Here is a 16893-nt window from a genome sequence, read left to right on the forward strand (position 1 = left end):
TTGGTGCACTCAGGGGCTAAGCCTATCATTGTCAAAGTTAATTAACTCACGAGGGAAGGCTCCGCTCAGACCAAACAAATCAATGCAGCGAGCAATAAGCTGCTGTCGCTGTACAGAGCCAACAATCTTCAATGCAGGCCTCAGAATATTGCCTTTCTATATATGGCGCGCTGGCGACGCCGAGAATGTGAGTTCATCTCTGAGGATGGGTGATAAATGGTACCGTGGCTTGTTAACAAAATCGGATCTATAGACACGAGGTCGAGATCCTCAAATCAGTCTCTCCTGAAATTCAAGAGATGATCAGCACTGACGACGACATGGGCGGTGTTTATCTAAAACAGTATTATCCAATTGTTGTAGTTCCGCAGGAGCAGATTGTTGGTATCCCCAAGAAAATACTTTTATCGGCGTTTGCATACGCCCGGAGCGTCTTTTTTGACCTCGCCAAATGTGCGTATTTTGATCCATTTAGTACAAGCTAGCTCAAAGCTGACTAAATACGTGCGTAGTGGATGAATGGACTAAGGAGCAAGCCCGTAAAGTTTCCTGTACTTCGCTTGTACTGATTCTCGTAGGCAGTGAGAATCTGACCGCGATCAATGCAAGGTAAGGCGCGTCATGTTAGGAGCAGTAGCCCATAGTATTGACATGAACTTGAAATTTAGGAAACGCCTGTTGATTAACAATTGCAACTCAGCAACGCTAGCCGAAGAGTATCGTCTCACTAATATTCTCCTAAGCTCCCGGCTGAGCCATCACAATAAATCGCCGATGTTATGGAATTATCATCAGTACATAGTCTCTTTACGGGTACGCAGAGCCCATAGCGATATAGCAGATCGAGATCGAGTCCGGTTTATAGAGGACCTTTGCAAGCTTGAATTGCAAACTGTTTTTGCGTCAGCCAAACATCACTTTATGAACTATTACGCTTGGGACAATGCGCGGTGGATCTTTCAGACACTGTACTCACCTCTACTGTATTCGCCTTCTGCACGTTACTACTCTACGGTATACATTAGGAAATTTTTGGAAAACATTGTTTCCAAAGTGAAGAAATGGTGTCAAGCTCACGCAAGCGACTCTTCCGCATGGAGCTATTTCCAATGGATCTTGTTTTTTTACGTAGACAACTCATTCCGAGAAAGCTCAGCTGATTTACCCACATCGCGGAAACTTGATAATTCGCTTTTGCTGCAATGCGTTACGGATACGATCAAGTTTGCTACCACAATTAGCCTGCCACATGAGTCAGTGTGGTGCTTCTTGCGGCGAATAATCAGCGATTCTCGGTACATTAGTGAACGACGCAAGTCGGCATATATTGAATTAATCAGTTCATATCTCAAAAGTCGAAAAAATGATCGATATCCGGTGGGAGAATCGTATTCTAAGGATATCAGTGTGTTGGAAGAGCAGAGTAGGACTTTGAGCGAATATCGTGACAAAGAAATATGTATTATAGAGGGTTCGATCAATTGGATTTCAGTCGTAAGACATTTAAAAGGATAACTAGGGTAGCTCTAGATTTGTTTGTTTTTGTTATTGGAGTTTTGTGGTTACAAATTGAGTCATATTTCAAAAGCTACTTTATTGCAATCCAAGACAGGAAGCCTGTTCCAGCAGCTTGTACACTAATATACAGCGGGAACGTGCGATCTCGCAGTCAAATATCCTAATACTCAACTTACAAATGAGGAATAACAATAAAATACTCGTGTTCTAGATCATTCCTTTATTTCTTCTTCTGCGAAGTGGTGTTCTTGGGCAACTCTTTAGTGAATGGAATGAATTCAGGCTCGCCTGGAATCCACCTGCGCAACACCTCGGGAACCTTGAATCCATCTTCGGTCTGATAATTCTCAAGGATACAGCACAGAGTACGCTCGGTGGCAGTCAATGTCGAGTTGAGACAGTGCACGTATTTCTTTTCACGCTGATTGAGCTTCTTAATTCCGCATCTAATCTCGAGGTTTCGCGACTGGTAGTCAGTGCAGTTCGAGCAACTGACTAGTTCCTTATATTCACCTTGGAATGGAAACCAAGCCTCAAGATCATATTTCTTAGCAGCAGCGTTGTTGAGCTCGCCAGAGACGATAGCAACTACGCGATAAGGAAGTTTCAGTGACTGATAAAATTCTTCAGAGTGCGCAATCATCTTATCGAACTCTTCCCAAGATTTCTCGGGTTCTGTGAGCACAAACTGCTCGATCTTCTCAAACGCATGAACTCGGAAAATACCCCAGGCATCTTTTCCGTGAGAACCGGCTTCTCGACGAAAGCATGAGCTGTATCCGGCATAACTATATAATCATATCTTAGTTGTTGGCCTTGCACAGCTTCACTCTTACTTAAGTTATAAACTCACCGCTTAGGGAGCTGCTCCGAAGGCTGCTCAAACCATTCATCTGAGTGGAAAGCAGAGATAGGCTGCTCAGAGGTGGCAATCAGGTATTTCTCATCCTGTCCATCGATGACCTTATACAGCTCTTCGTCGAATTGTGAGAGCTGGGCTGTCTTTGCCATGACATCCTTGTTCATCATGACCGGAGCCTGGAGTGCGGTGTATCCCTTCGAAGTAAGAAAGCTGAGGCCGTAATTGATCAGTGCCTGGTTGAGGAAGACACCATAATTCCGAAGGAAAAAGCCACGATGGCCAGAGAGCTTAGCTCCTCTCTCAGGATCGTAACCATCCAACCGTGTCAATACTTCATGGTGAGAAAGGCAGTCGCGCTTCTCGACGGTGACACCTTCTGGAACCCAGTTCCGGATCAGAGCGTTGTCCACCTACTCGGAGCAGTTAATAACAAGAACTTTGTCGTTCATAAGATGCAGGTATTAAGTATGCGTACCTCGTCTTGACTGACGGGAACAGACTCGTGAACAATGTTGCCGACACTATTGACCTTGTTGCGAAGCTGGGTGTCGGCTTCCTGCTCCTTCTTAGCTAGTTCCGCCTTCTTGGCGATAAGTTCATCTTTTTGCTTCACCAACTCAGAGGCATCTTCTTTTGCCTATAATTATCCAGAACATTAGTTCTTGTTTGAAAATCTATTTTAGAAATAGAAATTTTTGAAGTCGCACCTTGAATTTCAATCCAATCTCTTTCTGGATCTTATTCTGCGCCTTGTTGATTTCATCAAGCTCGAAGCGGACTACATTCAACCGTAATAAGTATATGCCATATTGCTTTCAAACAAAAAACAAAAGTTGAGACGCACTCTTAGTCCACTCCTTATATTCATTAATAATTTCATCGACGATCTCAACTGAGTCACCACGGGCGGCCTGCGACTTGCGAATAGCCTCAGGATTTCCACCCTTGTCCTCCAAAAACATTAATATATCCAGCATTTTGATGACTTCTATAAGTAAAAATATTTATTAGACAAATTTTATTCCTGATACATAGAGCGTGCTATTATCCGCTGGAGATGTTAAGCCTCTCAACCGCATGAGAAAAAATTTAAAACTCATTTCTCTCACTACGAAAGAACTCTCAAATAGCTTTGCATACATCAATTGCCAGATTGTTCTTTGATGGAATCAAGAATAAAACACATACCTTATTTATAGCTGTTGTGTTAGTAGAAACAGCTGCAATAATGGGAGTTGGAAAGATGTGTGCCAGTCTGAAGAAGGCCCAAAAGATTAAATGCTGTGAACACTCAGCTCGTCAGTCGCGACTTCGTGAGGCTTAACTTTTATATCTTCAATTGCCAACGTTGGAATTCACGAAACTGCTCATAGTTAGTTGTAAGGGGGTTTCAAGCGAACACCACATATATCGTGTCATCAAAATGATTAGAAAACGAAAACAGTGGTATTACTACGTTTCGACCAAGACTCTTACAATTGCTAAATAGTAGCTCGGGCGCAAAAAAGCACCGCTAATAAATACAGTTATAATTCATATTTTTCCCTCACTATTGATACATGCAGAATTATACACACTCTCCACTATTTGAAACTAAGCAGATTATCCAAAAAATCATCATCATTTGCAACGGACGTAGTGGATGTTGCGGTATTATGAACCTGTGAATGTGAAGGAGATACAGTACGGTCTGATTTCTCGTTCGAAATGCCCCAACCTCTCGACATTGTAGGTTTTGACGCATTTCCACCATCTGCACTGACTGAACTCTTACTTCTCAAATCTTTCTGGTCCATTTCACTCCAAAAATTGTCAACAAAATCGTCCTCTAACTGTTGACCTTCTGCCATCTCCTTCTCCTGCTTGGCTGCGAACGCAATTTGCTTTGGCAGCTTTTTCAATCGCTCAAGCTCGGCATCTCTTTCTCGTCTCGATGAGTTTTTATACCGCTCTCGGATCGATTCTGCGTATTTTAATTTTTCAATTTTGCGATCTGACTCCGCGAAAGATGGATCGTTAGCATCATACGTCACTATCTTTTTCCCCTCTTTACTTGTCCTACCAGCCACCGTATCTGTCCAGCTCTTTTTCTTTTTGCTAGACTCTATGATATTCTCATCAAGGGACAGCTGGCTTTCGAAAATGTCAGCCACGGCATCATTCCGTTCTTCAACGTCCTTTGCACGTTTATTCTCTGCATCTAGATATTTTGATAATGCATCACCTGCAGTTTGCGATATCTGCTGTAAATAAAGATCCTCGTCCTCTCGATCAATGTTAGATATTCCGTACTCATCGTCAGCTTCTTGAGTCTCGTATCGCCAGGCGTTGGATGAGAGATGTTTCTTTCGTCGAGACGTACGCACTTCTGCAACAGCGCCTGTTCCCCCTGTAGAAGTCCGAGCTACAGAACCAGAAACCTCTGCCTGACTTTCAGTACCAGATTCAGTGTTTTCATTTGCATCGCCTGCAGTCTGGCCTTCGGAATCGCTAGATCCTGTTGAGGGATCAGAATCTGAAGCCTCGGATGTTTCTTCCTCTTCAAGTACATTTACGGCATGAGGGATTTTCGGTTTGAATGTAGTTGGTATTCCGTGCTTTTTATTGAACTTCCGAGTAGCTTTTCGGTCCCATTTATTGTTGTGCAGAACCATGTTAAGCTGAAAAACTTAGTGATCGAAATGGTAACAGCTGAATGCTTTGTACTGAACTGCGCCTTACCGAAGCCAAGTTGCAACCTCCGGACTAATTTAAATTACTGCTTCTAGCAAGGAAAATACAAAACATAGAATTATCAAATCGTTCTACGTTGCTTGATCGGTCGAGACGCAAAGCAGAACACACGGATGCGGATGGATGTAACAATCTATAGCCAAGTGGGAGTGGGAGTTCGGATTTAGGATTTAGAGCATCTCAGGCGGTAAGGACTTATACTGCGGGAATGGGAGTGAACGTTATCCTACGCCAACGTGGCCCAAATCAAAGAAAAGAGCCAGAGATGGTTTCAATTGCAGAACGATAAGAATTTATTGGTTTCAACTTGTAACCGGCAGATAGTGCACAAGCTCCAGAGTATATTTCTTCCTGCGAAGGCGGGTTATTGCCTGAATTTCAGTACTTGGGAATAGGTACATCTGATGATGAAATTTCTGTAGTATTTGATCAGTTGTTTCCCTGGGCCTGGTCAAAATGGACCGTCTCAATGGACTTCTCAATTCTTTTAACTCCATCACCTTGTACAATAATGAAGGAAAATTCTCCCAACATATGTTTAGAACATTATGCACATATCAAAATCATTAACAGGTATTTATGTATTTATTTGTATTTACAGGAGACCAATAGTTCTCTTCACCTCAGTTAGTGTGAGCTGAGCAATCTCATTCGCTCTTTCAGCACCCCTTCTCAAGATCGCGTCAATATACTCGGGATCGGCACTAATTCGTTGAAATTCAAGCCTTACAGGGTCTAAATTGGAAACTATAACATCAGTTACCGCAGTCTTGAATTCTCCATGCTTCATCATGCTATACTGCTTGACAACCTCTTTTTGCGGTTGCTCAGTGATGCCGGCGACAATGTCAATCAAGTTCGCTACTCCGGGGCGTGCTTCTGGGTCATATGTTATTCCTTCTATACTGTCAGTCACTGCGCCTTTAATTTTCTTTGCAATTTGATCAGCCGTGTCAGAAATCATAATTCGAGATCCAACAGCGGTGTCTGACTTTGACATTTTCTTTTTGGGATTCTTGAGAGACATGATGCGCGGGGTTGGAGCTTATATGGCTAACGTTAGATACCAGTTCATCATCAGTCGAAAGGAGAATGAGAACTCACTTAGGAGAACGTTGGGCATTGTGAAGACATTGCAATCATACCGAGTGTTGAAGCGGTCAGCGATATGTCGCGTCAATTCTAGATGCTGAACTTGGTCATCACCTACTGGTACTTGATTCGTCCTTTATTTCTTATTTATCAGTGAAAGTCCATATCATTCAGTTATTTTTAAAATGGACGCACTGGTATAGCAGAATATCCGCGGCCTGTAGAACCGGGTACGAGAAGAGTCCTAGATTTAGATGTTTTTGAGCTTCGCGGTTATCAGTCGACGCGTCGTCAGCAATATTCAATTTGCTCTGTATAATTAGAATCAATACCTTTTAACAAGAGAACAATAAACTTGTCATACCTTCCACTGCGTCATACGACTCAAATATCCGAACTCGCTCATACAAGTAAGTATCCAACAAAGCTCAGTATGCGCAGATACAGCGCTCTGGGCATATAAGACACATCGCTCTGGATCCACACCTGAAGCCATAATCATAGCCGCACCCTGTCTCTTATACTCCCTCAGAGATTCAGGCGGCGGCGGCATCGTTATCGCGTGTAAATCAACGATAGAGAAAATAAGACGCGTCGAAGGCGGCGAACGCGCACAAAGACGACCCCAGGCACTTAAAGCTCCAAGGTAGTTACCTATATGAGCAACTCCGGTGGGCTGAATACCGCTGAAGACCGTATTGGGTGAATTGAGAAGCGCAGGTGGTGTTTTGCGTGCCGATGTGGAATACTGACGCCGCCAAGCGGAATTGACTGCTCGGAGAGCCGGACAAGCATTTTGACCGCTCATGACAATATTCTGATCCAAAAATGAAAGCTATAAACTCATCAGAGTATTTTATAAGTGATCTAATATATAACAGGATAATTGTGTGCGATAATGGATCAAATTATTTGAGGTCTGGGAGAGGCCAGGTGGGTAACCCTAAACAGCACTTTTCGAGTCGCAAACCACAAATTTTTACGTTCAGCGAAAAAGCATCCCGAGTACGTGAACGAGCAGCACCTCAGCACAGCTTACCCGCAATGAGCTTAAGAAGTCTACGCTTGTTACGGACATCAGATTTGCAGTTATGTCTTGGTATTCCAAGGACGCTGGTTCGCTTCAACTCTCACAGTTCCGCCGGTAACGCAAACATCCAAGAATACGACCGGACTGTCGTAGAAGCCGAGCTTGAGCCTTATAACAGAGCCACAGATTTGCCCGAGTTCATTAATGAGCGACAAGTTTATATAAATCCTAAGACAGGTCAAGCACACATGACATCTTCACTGAAGATCTGGCCGCGTACCGAACGCCCGATGCCCATGAATGTGGAGTTGACGCACTACTCGCCCATCAGACTTCCTAAGACACACGACGAAAAAGTATGCGATATGGTACTGTATTCTTATTCTGTGGACTCGATTGATCTATTTTCGGATTTTGCTATGCGTGCTGCGTTTTATTTGAACATGCCAGCTAGACTCTCACCCCTGCCGACAAAGACCGAGCGGTGGACAATGCCAAAATCTCCATTCGTGCAGACAAAGACGAAGCAGAACTACGAACGAGTGACACATAAGCGAATAATAAAGGTTTATGATAGTGATCTTGAAACAATTGAGCTTTGGCTTGGATTTCTGCGTAAGCATGAGCTGGCTGGTGTTGGTATGAAGGCAAACATGTTTTGCAGGGAAGGCTTGGAAGGTTTCGATATCGAGGCTGCACTTGCAGAGAAAAAAGCTGCCGATCAGGAGAAGGCTGCAAAGAAGACTCCCACATGGCAGAGTAGGTTGGAGAGAAGAGCCGCTCGGAAGACTACAGCCACTACGAAATAAGAAGCAATCTGAATTGTATATAGCACAAGGTTGGTTCTCAAAAAAGATCATATTTACCAAGTAAATATTCTAATATTAACTATCATAAAAGCCTTCATGATATGTATTGCTAATTGTACAAAGCGAGAAAGATCCATATAAACACCACCGTGAGTGACTGTACGCCTACCGCTCAGTTCCACATATGTAAAACAAAAAACCCAAATTTTAAAATAAATCTTATCTAATTCCGTTCATCCCAGCTAATGTATTTATGAATATACAAATCTTTGCTAATAGACTTTGCAAAAAAAGTCTCATTGCCGTAGACAGCGTGCGTATTTGGCATCGGCACTCGCTTCGAGCGATCGCATGTAGTGTCCCAGATCTCGACTTCACCCGACGGTCCATCTGAAGTTGATACACCATGGAACAAATATACACACTGTGTATTCTTCTGCGTAATGCACTCTTGCAAAGGATAGTAATCGTCTGCGGCCAAGTAGTCGCGAACATTAGTCGCAGACTTTGTATTAGCGCACTCCGGATAGAACTTTGATGAGGTCTCTATTCCAGTACGTTCATTAACCGACATCATGTACAGGCAGTGACCACGATGAAGAACGCCTTGACGAGCGATTCCGTACGTAATTTTTCCATTACCACAAACAGGTTTGAACAAACGATTGTAGCGGAGCTCTGTGCCGGGCAGAATACCGATTGATGAAATTACATTCCCTTCAAGATCATACGTCTTTGCGTATCCTGGAAACATAAAGTTGGTCCGACGCGGGTAGTCGCTTTCATGATGCGGAAGCGAGAACAGATAGATCTTCTTCTCAGAGAGAATAGCAGACGTATCCCAAAGACCTGTAACAGTGTACGGGAATTTGGATACAAGTTTGCGAGTGCGAAGATCCCAGACCATGAAAAACTTGTGCGGGGAGCCATTTGAAATGCTGAATCGAGCAATGAGGTGATCGCCGTCGCAGCTAAACGGGTTGAGAGCGGCTGGGCGGCAACCAGGAGGAAACGGAAAGACCATCAACTTGGACGACGGTCTTGATGCTGCGTCAGTAGTCTGAGATACTGAATTAGGATTCCAAGAGGCAGCATTCAAGTCAAAAACAAAGATTGCGTCTTTATCTGATTCCATCCACGAGAGATAGCCTCCATTCTCAGAGACAGACATGTCTGTGACGATGAGCGTACCAAAATCCATTGTCTGAGGCTCCATAGAATTGCTAGAAAAATCCAAAAAAAGAAACTTGCGATCGGCTTGAAGATAAAAGACGAGGAATGTGTCTGAGTATGCGGTGCATGAGATTTGATTTGTGTAGTTTGCGCCAAGATGGCAGACGCGCGAATCTGAGAGACTGAGAGATGTGATTGCTTTCTCGTCGAAGCACTTACGCAAAAAGCGTTGATATGTATCCGCAAAAGTTCCTGTATCGAGCTTTTCGGGGAGAGGGCCGCAGAGTTGCGAGTAAACGACCGGGGAAGTGAAGATGTAGCGCCAGGTCCTTGAAACTTGCTGGAACTTGACGAGATCGGTCAGTCGGGGTACGTGCTTCGCAACGCTGGGGATGATATCAAGTGGCAAGTTGCCTATGACGTCAAATTGTACAGTGCTAGGTGCACTTGAGGTGGTCGCAGCCATTGTGAGTAGATGAGGAGACTGATATGCCTGGGCGATGAGCTGATAAGATAAGCTTTTGAGGAGTGCCGTGTCAGTTTAGAGACTGACCAGAAATGCGTGCAGAGAAGCTACGGAGCAGAAGGCAGAAGAGAAATAAAAAGAAGCAGGTAGCTACTGAACTAGATGTATACCTATAAATATGACATATATCTTGTATCCCGAAAAGGAGGGCTGAGTGGCGCCGGTGGTGGCGAGCAGCAGCAGTCTCGGTTCGCGTCGCGACTTAATTTTGTCAACAATCACAATCGATAACCCCACGTAACAACGACGATTCAGCGCGGTGATGCCAACGGCGCAGGTTGAGATAACAGGTTATGAAACTACTGTTATCTACGATATTATTCTGCAGCAGCTGCTTAAAAATCAGCTGGGTGTATTGCAAAGCCTCTATCCGGAGCCAGTCGGCCAAGGCATAAAAAGCAGGCCATCGCGTGAGTAATTAACCGCCGAGTTTTTCCGACTCTGTCCGATTCTCCCCGCATCGATATCTGCCCTTGCCCTGAACGTCAAATGTAATAAAAAGGGTTTGGTGTCTGCTGACATTTTAATCAGGGTCTAGTACAAAGTCAGCCGGCGGCCAATCAGCGAGCGGTCAAAAGACGGCAGAGAGAGCACAGTTGTGAGCATTCGACGATATTGGAGAACGTATACCAAATCTACCTTCTTATTCCTCGACACCGTTTTCGTTAAAACTCACAATGGCAGGAGGACACGGCCACGGCCCAAAGACTTTCTCGGGTCCCATTGATATTCATCCCCCACGCCCGCTTTACCGGTTCTCTAATCTGATACTCGGCGCGTCGATGTGGTTCTGGATTATGTACAGACTGAAAGAGGTATGAGAGTAATTGTTCGTCCTTGATTTGAAGAATATTAGCTGACTAGCGCTACTTATAGGATGGACCGGTCTTGTTTGTAGGTTTTTTCAATTCTGTGCAGTTGCGCTTGGTATGTCAGCTAACGATTTATACAGGGCTTCAGACATCCATGGGAAGGCCACCACGGCCCCAGCCACGCCGTCGAGCACAAGAAGGAGGAGGAACATCATTAAACACCATATCTCAATACAGAAAAAAAGCAAATAATCTATACTACCTTATAGAGACTACACTTACATGGCTGATACTGGTCGCTGGCTTTTTTGCGAGCAGTCCGGTAATATTTTGTTGACGGGAATTTATACTTGGGTGTTTTTTTGTGTTATATATCGTTTTCGCATTTCAATTAAACGGCTTCATTTTATAATTATTTATTTTTCGAGACCTGTCCTTAAGAGCCTCCTTTTCTTACTAACTTTTCCTCGACTGGTTGTTTCCCGACAAATAAGCTATATTACGATTAAATCAATGCATTACCCAATTTTTTTTCCAATACTATTTCGTTTACTGCATGAAGAAAAATAATGACTCGAGGCAATATTTGTGACTAAAAACAAAAAAAAAACCCCAGCAACGACAGTAACCAAATGTCTAAATACTGTCCTCTGCAGATCATCCATCAAAACCTCGAACCAAAAAAAAAGAAAAAAAACTGAAGTAATAACACACTTGTATTCTTCTCTATACACATCTTTTAAAGAAAATCAAATTCCTGCTCATACTGTTCAAGCAATACTTTAAACTGTTTTCTGACTTTTCTTCGTCCACCTCTAACACTCCGTCGTAGACGTGTCATAGCATTAGCTACGTTCATGAATATATACCTCTCGCCAATCCAAGAGCAACCGAAATTAACCACCGCAGTAGCTAAAATGACAAATTTAAATCCAAGCGAGAGTTCTGTCAGTACTAGAAGGTTGAATAACCATCGTGGAGGAGACATGAGGATACCGGTCACTATAATAGTTGTGATTCCAAGAGTGGCCATAAAGGGAACTGCAAAGCCCTTCAGTCAGTATGATTTCTTCCAGCAAAATTCAATAGCAAATATCCAAAACTCACTATTTTTAGTCATTGGCTCCCTGTAAGGCGGTCCGACGCTTAACACTATCGCAACGAAAATATACTGATAACACGATGCCAAAAACAAACTCGTATTATCCGAACTCTGGACATGGCTATCGTCCGAGCCAGGAATAGGCGATGTATACCATGACTGCCGCTTCACGGATTCCCAAATTACGAATTGAAAAAATACGCTGATCAAGATTTGACCAACTAGTTTCAGCAGAATCTTTTGAGAGACAAGGTTTGCTGTTGGACGTTTACGGCTCAAAATAGGATATGGTCCAGCCCATGCCACTATAGCAAAAACGTTAGCAGAAAACATTCAGATCCTTGTACTCGGCATAAATAACATACTAAACACTGCAATCGGCAAAATGAGAAACATATCAATCATCAAAAACTGGAAATCACCCAAGTTCGTTCCCGACTCATATAAGATTCCCACGGTTGAAAATTGAATCGCGGAATACAGAGACATATACTTGAAGCATGAAAAACTGGTGACAAGAGACGCTCGTCCTTCGCGAATAACATCCGGCACACACGAAATTTCAAACACACGACTAGTGAACGGCGCAGCAACACTTGCTTCTGCTTCTGAAAGTGAGATACCCACATCAGCTGCTTTTAGTGCGCCGCAATCATTCGCACCATCACCGCAGAAACAGACAGAGTAGTCAATCTCCTGTAACTTCTCGACTAACTCGTGTTTTTCGTCCGGAGACATGCGTGCATAAACATTAGCTTTAATAAGTACTCGCCGAATAACATCCTCAGAGGCATAATTCATGAGCCAGCGGAATACTTCACCAGTGATAGCTAGCGTGTAGTTACGCATGGCTGTTGCGGAATGGCGCATTGGGGCACCGGAGGCAACAATCGGCATCAACGTAGAAGGATCAAGAGAGATATGTGCGTTATCAATACACTCCCACTTAATACCAATTTCTTCGCTTTGAAAATGCGGAACAAAGACCGGAGCACTGGGATAGACAAGATCGCATTCCCTTGCCACACTAATAGCAGTCAAAACGTTATCGCCTGTGCACATCACAGTGCGCAAATTCGCCGCTTCAAGCTCCTGAATGACGTTCTTTGTTGACGGCTTGAGTTTATTCTCGAAGACGATAAATCCCAGGAAGTCGAGGTCCTTCTCAACATCTTCACGCTTGAGCTTTTGTGCTTTATACCAAGACATATTTCGCAATGTCTTTGTAGCAATGCCAATAACACGATATCCGCGGTGAGTATAGCTCTCGAGGGTCTGCTCGTAGTCATCAGGAAACGAGTCTGCGTTACAAATCTGCGGCAGGACTTCAGGTGCACCTTTTACGTAAACCTGCATATCAGAATCTCGGTACCGCTTGACAACGACCGACATACGACGCAGCTGCGAGACAAATTCGAACATCTTTATGATTCCCAGATTTGCTTCGTCCGGGTTGACGGTGGCTGGGTCAGATTGTGACTCGGCGGCAACGATCGTACGCGCGAGTTTGCGAGGTGGAAGCATGATTGACGGGGCAAGGCTCTCGGCACCACTTGATGGATATATATGAGCTGGCCGCGAAGCAGTTCCAGGCGAGCCTGCTGCAGAAATATACGCATCGTCAAACGTTTCAGGTGGCGTATATATTTCTCCGTCTTCAGATAAACCCCAGCCGGTGAACATGAACATCTTGATATCGAGCGGGTCTCCCATCAATTCATCGTCAATAAGTTTGAGCGAATGACAGGATGCCATGGCAGACAGCATCGACAAACGCACGTTCCAGTCGGCTCTTAGCTCTTTGGCTGACGCAGGGACAACGTGTTTTGCAGCAGACAGTACGTCCGAAAATAGCTTCTCACGGCGCCTGCATACCAAAACGCCAAGCACATCAAGACCGTCTTCAGTCAAGGTACCAGTTTTATCGAAACAGACAATGTCGAGTTTACCACCCACATTGACGCGGTTGGGACTAATGCAAAAAATGTTTTTCTTTTTTAGGCGACCGAGTGCAATGTTTGTACCAATTGTAAGAGTGGCAGGTAAAGCCGGAGGCACGACGATAGTGATCAAATCAAGAGAGCGGAACGCAATCAGGCTTGCTGGAAGTCCTAAGCGAACAAAGGTAATTGTGTAAAAAATAAATCCGATAGCAGCCATTCCAGACATGAAGGCAATGTATCTGAATGAGTCACGATAAAACTTGAATCCTGACGGTTTGGGGAACAGCATTGAACGGACAAGAGCACCCTTTGTGGTATTGAACCCCGTTCTAATAGCAAGGGCAAGTGCGACTGCTTCCTGCTCAACTTGTGAGTCCTCATTCGCGTCCGAAACCGGACTGACTTGAGTGTCCTGCGGTTTGCGAAGACGTACAATCTTTGTACCACAGAACAAGAAATTGCGCGCAATTTCAGGAGCGATAGCAATTCCCGAGTCAAGGAAGTGAGCAATGGACTCGTGCGTGGCTGGGTACTTTGAAACCGGAATCGATTCACCCGTGAGCATGCTCTCATTGACTATACCGTCTCCAGTAAGGAGGATCGAGTCACAAGGGAGCTCAGATAGGGATGGATCCGAGACCTCGTAGATGTCGCCAGGTACTAGCTCGGTAGATGGAATTGTAGACCAGTAGCTTTCTCTTAACACGCGCACATTACACACAATTTTTGAAATCTCACGTAGTCTGCGCATATTGCTTCTCGTCTCAACCAAAGTGTTTATAATGCTGACGGCTGAAATAACGAGTATACATGTAGCATAGTAATAATACTGATCTAGAGACCAGAGGATCATCGAAAAGAGCTGGAAAATATAAAATGGATGCAAAATTTCGTCAACAAGCAGTTTATGCCAGGGCTTTTCTTCTATATCAATACTATTCGGTCCAAAAACTGTGGCTCGCTCACCAACGGTAATCGTATCGAGTCCCTTTCGTACGGAAGTAAGGTTTGCCCAGGAAGAATCTTTCCAGTCACTATTGATCTCAAACTTGCCTTCGAGAGGATGAAGTAGCAGACGCATATAACGGTAGTTGAAGTAATGAAGTGTTTTGATAATCGGATCGTAGCCAAGATCATCGGAGATTTTGTTGGCCGATTTGTGCATATTGAAGACGGAAGACATGGGGTAGTTGTAAGATTTCTTCTCAATTGAGTGGAAGGAGAGTTCTCCCCATTGATTCTGTCATATGATGTTAGAAACAGCTATGTAGCGACGAATGTAATATAGAACGGTCCTCACCTCAAGAACTACCCAGTCGCTTTGATTTAAAGGAACTTTATATCCTAACAAAGATACACGCCATCGGGGAACCCATCGAATAATTAGGTACGCGACACCACCAGTGCAAACGCAAAGAGCAATCATCAGGCAGAGGCGTAACAGACTAGTTTTGTACCCAGCCAGTGCAAGAATTAAGTCCGCCTCAGGTAAATACACAGTTTGCTGTAATATATCTGGAGGCGAAAACTCGGTTCCCGAGACTGTCGAACGGTCGAACGAGCCATGGCGATCGAGCAGAGGCTGATCGGTCGCGTCCTGATGTGAGAAGCGTTTGTAAATATCATCGACACCAGACTCTTGAGGAACAACATGTTGATTAAATTGTCCAGATGATGTCACGGTGTGTAGGCTGTGGATCTCGTCCTGAGAGACGACGCTGCTGCGATCAGCGAAGCCGTCCATGCTGTGGATGCGAGCGTAGGCTTCTTCGTCATTGTCGATATCGTAGCGATAGGGGTGCAACTGACGGTCGAGCTCACTAGCCCGTTCTACTTCTGCGGCATCGAAAAATCTGAAACTTCGAGTAGACGAGATAGAGGTAGAGCGGGAGCGGGAGCGATTTTCAGTGTAGGTCTCATGTTGCAGGTGATGCTGCTGAAGATGCGTATGGCGATGACCGTGGTGAGCAAAGGCCGAGATCGAAGAGGGCACGCTGTCAGGGGCAGGGCCGTCGAAGGGACCGTCCTGGGCCATGTCACCATAATAGCTAGACTCTGTCGCAGTCGAACCTCTACGGGTACGCTGACGACCACGGACAGAAGCGAAGGACGAGGATGACGCAGTGCGGGAGAGCATGTCACCGCTATCATCGACGCTGCTGGAGGCGGGGACATAGCCGTCGGTTGCGTTGTCTGGCGAGGCCATGGCTGGTGAAGACGGAGCTGTGAATGCGGAAGGGTTATATGGCGGCGAAGCAGAGGTGCATGGCCAAGCTAGCAAAAAGAGACAAAAGGTAAAGGAGACGAAAAGACAGACAAGAATGGATATTGGCTAGCAATAGATCCCTCAAGAAGAGCAGAGGCGATAAGTTTCGAGAAGCGGACTGGGAGCACTATCTTATCCGAAAACCGACGTCATTCGACATCGGCGCGGACATGAGTTTTCTTGACCGAAGCGGCTTCAAATTGGTTTGCTTTATTTCTGCTTAGTTTTTATTAATTTTTGTTTGCTTTGTCTATATTTTATCTCTTTCTCTGACCTCCAACCTCTTCATCAGTCATCACTGACATAATACAGCTGACTCATTCCATTGTGGCACAAATGCACAACCGTCGTGGCTCTCTATGGTCACACTTCCGCTCGGCGGCCCACGCCATCGCGCAAAAGCCCCCTTCGAGAATCTCGCCTTTGCTAAAGCGCGTCCGCCACGCGTCCCCGAGTCCTTCCTCAACGCGTCCCCGCGTCCGCTTCGTTCTCGAACGCGTCTTCCTCAACCCACCCACCCCGGCTGCCCGCCCGTTTCGTCCCGCCGGAGTCCACCAGCATCCCTCGCCCTCCGCTTCCCCTCCCCACTCTCCTCCTCCGGCTCGCTCTTAGTCAGTCATGAATGCAAACCCGCCTCAGCAGCCCTTCGCTGCCGGCCCGCAGATGCCCATCCCCACCACCCGTGAGGGCGTCCAACAGATGCTCATGGTTCGTGTCCCCTTTGCCTTCTTATCTTCTATGGCCTTCCTTCGCTCACTCTTTTTTTCTAGCGATGGCAGACGCTCAAGGCCCAGGGTGCCGAGGAATCCACCAATCCGGAGTTTGCCAGCATCTCCAAGGTTTTGCGTGTGATCTCTCGGCAGCAGGAGCTTTACAAGCAGCAGCGGTTAATGCAGCAGCAGCAGTCTGCTCCTCAGCAACAACAACCCGACAATTTGCAACAGCAGTCAAACAACATCCAACAACAGCAACAACTACAACAACAGCAGCAGCAGCAGCAGCAGCAGCAGCAATTGATTCAGCAGCA

At 45.1% G+C, this 16893-nt stretch overlaps 8 protein-coding genes across 8 annotated transcripts; 3 read left to right on the forward strand and 5 right to left on the reverse strand.

Annotated features, from left to right (window-relative positions):
- The first annotated feature begins 63 nt into the window (after positions 1-63).
- On the forward strand, positions 64-1731 carry V2V93DRAFT_371661 (uncharacterized protein). Its single transcript, XM_066910560.1, has 4 exons — positions 64-187; positions 254-453; positions 513-609; positions 669-1731. Exons 1-4 carry the CDS (start codon positions 132-134, stop codon positions 1513-1515), a joined length of 1200 nt encoding a protein of 399 aa, XP_066764946.1. The 5' UTR covers positions 64-131; the 3' UTR covers positions 1516-1731.
- V2V93DRAFT_371664 (uncharacterized protein) lies at positions 1555-3747 on the reverse strand. The gene is made up of 6 exons (XM_066910561.1): positions 3569-3747; positions 3225-3368; positions 3088-3158; positions 2856-3017; positions 2372-2790; positions 1555-2306 (listed from the first exon to the last, which is right to left on the reverse strand). Exons 2-6 carry the CDS (start codon positions 3355-3357, stop codon positions 1739-1741), a joined length of 1353 nt encoding a protein of 450 aa, XP_066764947.1. The 5' UTR covers positions 3358-3368; positions 3569-3747; the 3' UTR covers positions 1555-1738.
- Positions 3748-3792: 45 nt separating this feature from the next.
- V2V93DRAFT_371667 (uncharacterized protein) lies at positions 3793-5247 on the reverse strand. The gene has a single exon (XM_066910562.1). The coding sequence runs from the start codon at positions 5032-5034 to the stop codon at positions 3964-3966; it is 1071 nt and encodes a 356-aa protein (XP_066764948.1). The 5' UTR covers positions 5035-5247; the 3' UTR covers positions 3793-3963.
- Positions 5248-5557: 310 nt separating this feature from the next.
- V2V93DRAFT_371669 (uncharacterized protein) lies at positions 5558-7118 on the reverse strand. Its single transcript, XM_066910563.1, has 4 exons — positions 6570-7118; positions 6401-6516; positions 6218-6339; positions 5558-6157 (listed from the first exon to the last, which is right to left on the reverse strand). The coding sequence occupies exons 1-4, from the start codon at positions 7011-7013 to the stop codon at positions 5709-5711; spliced, it is 1131 nt and encodes a 376-aa protein (XP_066764949.1). The 5' UTR covers positions 7014-7118; the 3' UTR covers positions 5558-5708.
- Positions 7119-7178: 60 nt separating this feature from the next.
- On the forward strand, positions 7179-8186 carry V2V93DRAFT_371673 (mitochondrial 37S ribosomal protein uS10m). Its single transcript, XM_066910564.1, has one exon. The coding sequence runs from the start codon at positions 7250-7252 to the stop codon at positions 8042-8044; it is 795 nt and encodes a 264-aa protein (XP_066764950.1). The 5' UTR covers positions 7179-7249; the 3' UTR covers positions 8045-8186.
- An 81-nt stretch (positions 8187-8267) lies between these two features.
- V2V93DRAFT_381045 (uncharacterized protein) lies at positions 8268-9683 on the reverse strand (the record flags this gene model as incomplete). The annotated part of the gene is made up of 1 exon (XM_066912086.1): positions 8268-9683. The coding sequence occupies one exon, from the start codon at positions 9681-9683 to the stop codon at positions 8268-8270; it is 1416 nt and encodes a 471-aa protein (XP_066764951.1).
- Positions 9684-10291: 608 nt separating this feature from the next.
- Positions 10292-11093, forward strand: V2V93DRAFT_280230 (uncharacterized protein). The gene is made up of 3 exons (XM_066907193.1): positions 10292-10558; positions 10620-10637; positions 10704-11093. Exons 1-3 carry the CDS (start codon positions 10421-10423, stop codon positions 10890-10892), a joined length of 345 nt encoding a protein of 114 aa, XP_066764952.1. The 5' UTR covers positions 10292-10420; the 3' UTR covers positions 10893-11093.
- Positions 11038-16097, reverse strand: V2V93DRAFT_371680 (uncharacterized protein). The gene is made up of 4 exons (XM_066910565.1): positions 14901-16097; positions 12023-14840; positions 11663-11962; positions 11038-11596 (listed from the first exon to the last, which is right to left on the reverse strand). The coding sequence occupies exons 1-4, from the start codon at positions 15804-15806 to the stop codon at positions 11295-11297; spliced, it is 4326 nt and encodes a 1441-aa protein (XP_066764953.1). The 5' UTR covers positions 15807-16097; the 3' UTR covers positions 11038-11294.
- Between the last annotated feature and the right edge of the window lie 796 nt (positions 16098-16893).

Source organism: Kockiozyma suomiensis (assembly GCF_038497685.1).
Source record: "Kockiozyma suomiensis strain NRRL Y-17356 unplaced genomic scaffold V2V93scaffold_9, whole genome shotgun sequence".
Classification (NCBI taxonomy): Eukaryota; Fungi; Ascomycota; class Lipomycetes; order Lipomycetales; family Lipomycetaceae; genus Kockiozyma; species Kockiozyma suomiensis.

Coding starts and splice junctions, on each gene's coding strand:
- V2V93DRAFT_371680 (XM_066910565.1), bottom strand. CDS start 15,806: ATGGCCTCGCCAGACAACGCAACCGACGGCTATGTCCCCGCCTCCAGC. Junction 14,841..14,900: donor GCGACTGGGTAGTTCTTGAG/GTGAGGACCGTT, acceptor ATCATATGACAG/AATCAATGGGGAGAACTCTC. Junction 11,597..11,662: donor GGAGCCAATGACTAAAAATA/GTGAGTTTTGGA, acceptor AGGGCTTTGCAG/TTCCCTTTATGGCCACTCTT.
- V2V93DRAFT_371673 (XM_066910564.1), top strand. CDS start 7,250: ATGAGCTTAAGAAGTCTACGCTTGTTACGGACATCAGATTTGCAGTTA.
- V2V93DRAFT_280230 (XM_066907193.1), top strand. CDS start 10,421: ATGGCAGGAGGACACGGCCACGGCCCAAAGACTTTCTCGGGTCCCATT.
- V2V93DRAFT_371669 (XM_066910563.1), bottom strand. CDS start 7,013: ATGAGCGGTCAAAATGCTTGTCCGGCTCTCCGAGCAGTCAATTCCGCT. Junction 6,517..6,569: donor GTCGTATGACGCAGTGGAAG/GTATGACAAGTT, acceptor CTAATTATACAG/AGCAAATTGAATATTGCTGA. Junction 6,340..6,400: donor GCGGATATTCTGCTATACCA/GTGCGTCCATTT, acceptor TAAGAAATAAAG/GACGAATCAAGTACCAGTAG.
- V2V93DRAFT_371667 (XM_066910562.1), bottom strand. CDS start 5,034: ATGGTTCTGCACAACAATAAATGGGACCGAAAAGCTACTCGGAAGTTC.
- V2V93DRAFT_371661 (XM_066910560.1), top strand. CDS start 132: ATGCAGGCCTCAGAATATTGCCTTTCTATATATGGCGCGCTGGCGACG. Junction 188..253: donor GCGCTGGCGACGCCGAGAAT/GTGAGTTCATCT, acceptor TCGGATCTATAG/ACACGAGGTCGAGATCCTCA. Junction 454..512: donor CTTTTTTGACCTCGCCAAAT/GTGCGTATTTTG, acceptor ATACGTGCGTAG/TGGATGAATGGACTAAGGAG.
- V2V93DRAFT_371664 (XM_066910561.1), bottom strand. CDS start 3,357: ATGCTGGATATATTAATGTTTTTGGAGGACAAGGGTGGAAATCCTGAG. Junction 3,018..3,087: donor AGATTGGATTGAAATTCAAG/GTGCGACTTCAA, acceptor GGATAATTATAG/GCAAAAGAAGATGCCTCTGA. Junction 2,791..2,855: donor TTCCCGTCAGTCAAGACGAG/GTACGCATACTT, acceptor TGCTCCGAGTAG/GTGGACAACGCTCTGATCCG.